The sequence below is a fragment of the Scylla paramamosain genome, chromosome 39 (genome assembly GCF_035594125.1).
Source record: "Scylla paramamosain isolate STU-SP2022 chromosome 39, ASM3559412v1, whole genome shotgun sequence".
Taxonomy (NCBI): domain Eukaryota; kingdom Metazoa; phylum Arthropoda; class Malacostraca; order Decapoda; family Portunidae; genus Scylla; species Scylla paramamosain.
The window spans coordinates 6,977,501-6,982,500 of NC_087189.1; the positions used below are offsets into that span (position 1 = coordinate 6,977,501).

The 5,000-nt window shown below is 38.8% G+C and overlaps 1 protein-coding gene across 7 annotated transcripts in view; it reads left to right on the forward strand.

Moving 5' to 3' along the window:
• The window catches only part of LOC135092132 (ETS-related transcription factor Elf-3-like), a 68,085-nt gene extending 64,128 nt beyond the window's left edge, over window positions 1-3,957 (forward strand). For all 7 annotated transcript variants that reach the window (XM_063990379.1, XM_063990382.1, XM_063990380.1 and 4 more), the window contains one exon: window positions 3,056-3,957. In XM_063990379.1, coding sequence (XP_063846449.1) covers window positions 3,056-3,212 — 157 coding nt within the window. In that variant the 3' untranslated portion in view covers window positions 3,213-3,957. The remainder of the gene's footprint in view (window positions 1-3,055) is intronic.
• The last annotated feature ends 1,043 nt before the right edge of the window (window positions 3,958-5,000 follow it).

A 5,000-nucleotide genomic window follows, 5' to 3' on the forward strand; every position in this document is an offset into this window, starting at 1 on the left:
GAGAAGAAATCGTTAACATATTATTCGTTTTTTTTTTTTTTAATGTTAGAAGGGCACTGGCCAAGGGCAACACAATATTATATATATATATATATATATATATATATATATATATATATATATATATATATATATATATATATATATATATATATATATATATATATATATATGTATATATAAAGACGGTCCCCAAAGAGCTTCGTCAACTTCAATTTTCTGTTATGTAGTATGTAAGTGTTGGAGAAGTGTTTAGAATGTGAGTGCGATTTAAACCCACGAGCTCCCTCTTTAGTTGGTTGTATTTCTTTTCTTTAGTAAGTATTGTGTATTCTATTACAAGCATTCACTCTCTGCTAGTCTGTTCACCTTATTCCTCTCTCTTGAGAGAGAGAGAGAGAGAGAGAGAGAGAGAGAGAGAGAGAGAGAGAGAGAGCGCAGTTTAGGCCCGCAAGCTACCGCTTTAATCCTTTTATTTTTTTTCTATAATCATACGAGTATCATAAACATTTGTTTTTTAATGGCTGCACTTTCTTCAAAAGTTAATATAAAAGACGATATATGATTACTAAGTTGGTTTTGGTGGAGCAGAATACAACATATTTTTTCACATAATAGTTTTTAATAATGAATGGTTGTTATGGCAATACAGTTCGGGGCACAGGTACTCAGTACATGATCATTCATTAGGTTTGTAGGAGTTTTTTTTTTTTTTTTATGTAAGAGAGAGCACTGTCTAAGGGCAAAAAAAAAAAAAAAAAAAAAAAAAAAAAAAAAAAAAAAAAAGGCCCACTGAGGTGCCAATCTGCAGTCTGCAGTGCGGCTGTAGCACTGTGACACATCACCTCCATCATGGATTCCACTCCCAGAGTCAATTAGTGAAGTGGTGACGTGGTTCCGTATGCTCTTTTCTCTTCTTTCATTTAACTTACGTATGCGGCTCTCACTCTTACTTCCGAAGAACCATAATAATAATAATAATAATAATAATAATAATAATTTTTATTATTATTTTATTTTACTTATTTATTTTTTTACTACAAATATCATTATTACTATAATTAGTACTAATATAACCAATTTTCACTGTTTCATAGCTTTTCTAAAACAGCTTTCCTCAACCAAATCACATTCTCCCTCCACACACACACCTGCAGCGCAGTTACCTATGTGGTGACGTAAACAATGGAACATTTTCGGAAAGCCACAACCGCTTCATTTCAAGATGGAACTGCTTTCTTCAGATAGGTTTCAGCGTGTTTTGCATTAAAATGACGGCTGTTCCTCAGCGATATCACGTATTTTTTTTACCGAAACAGTAAGCTTGGGTCCCGACAGTCAGTTGTGCCACTTAGCGCTGCTTGCCTCCCTCACTGCCTTGGAAACATCCAGCAACAGCCATGCACACTCCTAACTGCCACGCAATAACCTCTTAACGACAAAATAATTAAGGGAGTTTTAAAATCAAATCAAATCTGATCTAACCAACCTAAACCCGGACTTCGCTTTCTGAACCACTACACATTCAAAATTTGATGCTGCAGTCATTTTTCACACTTTATGATAATAATACAATAAGCAAATAAATAGATAGATAAATAAATAAATAAAAACCAGGTCTCCTCAACGCCATCATAGCAAGATGCTACAATTTGTCAACTTTGCCAGTTTTCCAAGGTAGAACTTTTCATAAAAATTCCTATAAGGCCATCGAAGGAACACACACACACACACACACACACACACACACACACACACACACACACACACACACACACACACACACACACACACACACACACACACACACACACACACACACACACACACACACACACACGCATACACACACACACATACACAATAAATAAATAAATAAGTAAAATAAATAAATAAAATAAAATAAATAAATAAAATAAAACTAAATAAACAAATAAGTAAATAAATACAATTTTAAAAAATGCAATACATTTTTTCTAAACAATTTTTCGAAAAGTTGTGCAGTGTGAAGACACTGAAGTGTCCGGCACAGTTTGGGGGTCAATGGCCGAAGTTCTTGTGATGGACGGGCCTGAATGAATTTCTGGAAACACTTCCTCTCACTCTGACGAACAAAATTATCTTTCCTGGTGAGACGCGGTGACTTCATTGTCCAATTCATTCCTATGTGCCTCATTTCTTTTCTATTCCTTTTAATGTAACCCGATGTACTGTATAGCATCCTGACTGATTCCTGGAGACAGTGATGGTAACGAATGAAACAATGAATTATGAGATGGTACTTCACAGAAAAAAAAAAAAAAAGGTTCATCCATCAAATTGAGACATGTGTAATTTTTCTAAGAAAGAAACAAGGAATCTTACATATAACAATGACCAATGGCGCTAAACTAACCATGTTAATCTCTCTCTCTCTCTCTCTCTCTCTCTCTCTCTCTCTCTCTCTCTCTCTCTCTCTCTCTCTCTCTCATCTTTAACAATTTAATGATACCATGAAATACAATAGGCAGGGTGAGTGGGAGAAGTCAGACTAATTTGTGGTGCCACCGCGCCAAGGCGCGATGGCAGGGTTTGTATCAGCCACCACCTGTAGTGTAGTTCATGCCTCGCTAAAAACACTCCACAGTATTCATGGCACGAGGGACAAAAGAGAAATCAAAGTGTCCACAAGTGTGTGTGTGTGTGTGTGTGTGTGTGTGTGTGTGTGTGTGTGTGTGTGTGTGTGTGTGTGTGTGTGTGTGTGTGTGTGTGTGTGTACGTGAGTGTGTGTGTGTTAAAAATGCATCTTCCAGCCAGCCAGACTTGACATGAACACTTCCACCCAAAGTTATGAGAAACAGAGAGAATAAATCAAATCAAGAATTATAGAACAGAAAAATGAAGCAATAATAAAGAATTTACACTAACAACAGCATGCACGACTTATACAGTAAAAAAAAAAAATTACAAACAGCAACAAACGGGAGTCTGTGCAAACACAAATCCCACGGTAATATGTGCAGTGTCGGACCAAAACACATTCCCGTTGATGTAAACCAAGCTTCCTTCCCCACAGGTACCACTACAAGACGGGCATGCTCATCTCAGTACCGGAGAGAAAGCTGGTGTACAAGTTTGGCAGCCTCGTGTTCCAGCAGCGACGCAGGGGAGCCAACAGCCTCATGTACCCAGAGTCCCCACACCCGGACAACACCTCAGGACACCCCTCCTGAAGGACATGCTTCCTGCGAGACACACGTGGTTCATTCTCCAGGACTTCCACCGTTTCTCCCCTGCCTCGGGGACCTGCTGGCGGTGTCGACGAGGAATAATCCCGTGCCTCTAAAAGTTTCGTGGTGTGCTAGTGACCAGTGAGTCCTGGGCGACTCACACACGCTGGTCTTTTCCGCGTCTTGCAGCTGGAGGTGCAAACATCAGCTTCACCATCATCTTGAGCTAAACTGGCATAAGTTACAAATCCACTGCAGGACACACAATTCTCTCGAAACTTTCACTTCGTCCTCCAGTCCTTCATCTTTTGTATTTGAAATTTTTATGTCCCTTCATTTCCTTTCGCTTAGCCCTGATTTCTTTTTTCCTTCTCCAGCTTCCTTTCCGTCAGCTTAATAGTTAGTCACCTTCTTTACCGAGGTCAAAGCTATATTATGCACTCTGACAAACACTCCTCCACTTTTCCTTCTCTCTATTTACATCAGCAGAAGTGCTCAGCAGGAAACACTGCTAAGGGGAACTGCAAGTGTCCTTCGTAAAATTTTGCGCCAAGACACGAATAAGATGATGTCAAGGGGGTACTTTTTGTACTTCCGTTAAAAAGAAAAAACGTAAAAATTATTTTATTATACTTAGTATTATAGCTATGTGATAGAAAATGAGGCTACACCCCATTTCTCTCTCTCTCTCTCTCTCTCTCTCTCTCTCTCTCTCTCTCTCTCTCTCTCTCTCTCTCTCTCTCTCTCTCTCTAGTACCTGCCAAAGCCTACGGTGCCATAAATAGTACAATCTACATTGCATTATAATGTGCCTTGGACAACCTACACTTCATTAATACCTGAGAGTGTCATTTAGTGTGTGTGTGTGTGTGTGTGTGTCAGTGGTTCTCAGCCGTTTTCTTACTATGTAGCCATATCTCCCTGTAGGGTTCCTGAGGGTTTCCTCGGGACCTCAAGGACACTAAAGCAGGTGTCAAGGAGTCAAAGTTTTCTATGGAGGTAATGTAATCTCTCGTCCATATCACGTATTGTTTATTTCCAGCCTTATAAATGTACTGAAAATGTTGGCCCGTATTCAGAAACGTTTCACTTTCTCACCACGACTACTTTCAAAAGCTACAAAGATACTTACCCGGGTTTTCAAGAGTATATCTTATGTTAAAAATGTAGAAATTTTGTTAATCTGTCACTAGAACTATACCGAAAAAAAAAAAAAAAAGCCTGTAAAGATCGTATGACTTCAACTAAAGCCTTTTGAATGTAGTGGAGGTGAGGCGCAGAAGTGTTTCAGAATACTATGAATTCAATTAGAGATACTCGTACGGTATGCAATAAACTTCTGTTCTCTACCTGAATGCCCGAGCAGTATTTTGAGAACCGTCACACACCCCAAAGATTTCCGTCACGTTCCCCACCCACAGAACCACAGGCTTCACGTTATTGGTTGTACAGCTCTCTCTCTCTCTCTCTCTCTCTCTCTCTCTCTCTCTCTCTCTCTCTCTCTCTCTCTCTCTCTCTCTGTATGTGTGTGTAAGTAGTTTTGTACATATTTGTTTATCTGTTATCATTTTTGTTGTTTCTTTCGTCTGTAAAAGTGATAAGAAGAATTGTCCCGCTTTATCATTAACATCTACTTTTTTTCTGATTTTCCTTTCTCTCTCTCTCTCTCTCTCTCTCTCTCTCTCTCTCTCTCTCTCTCTCTCTCTCTCTCTCTCTCTCTCTCTCTCTCTTGTACAATGTACTGTTATTTATTTTTGTGTTCGAATGAATTCATTTTTATGTCACGATGGT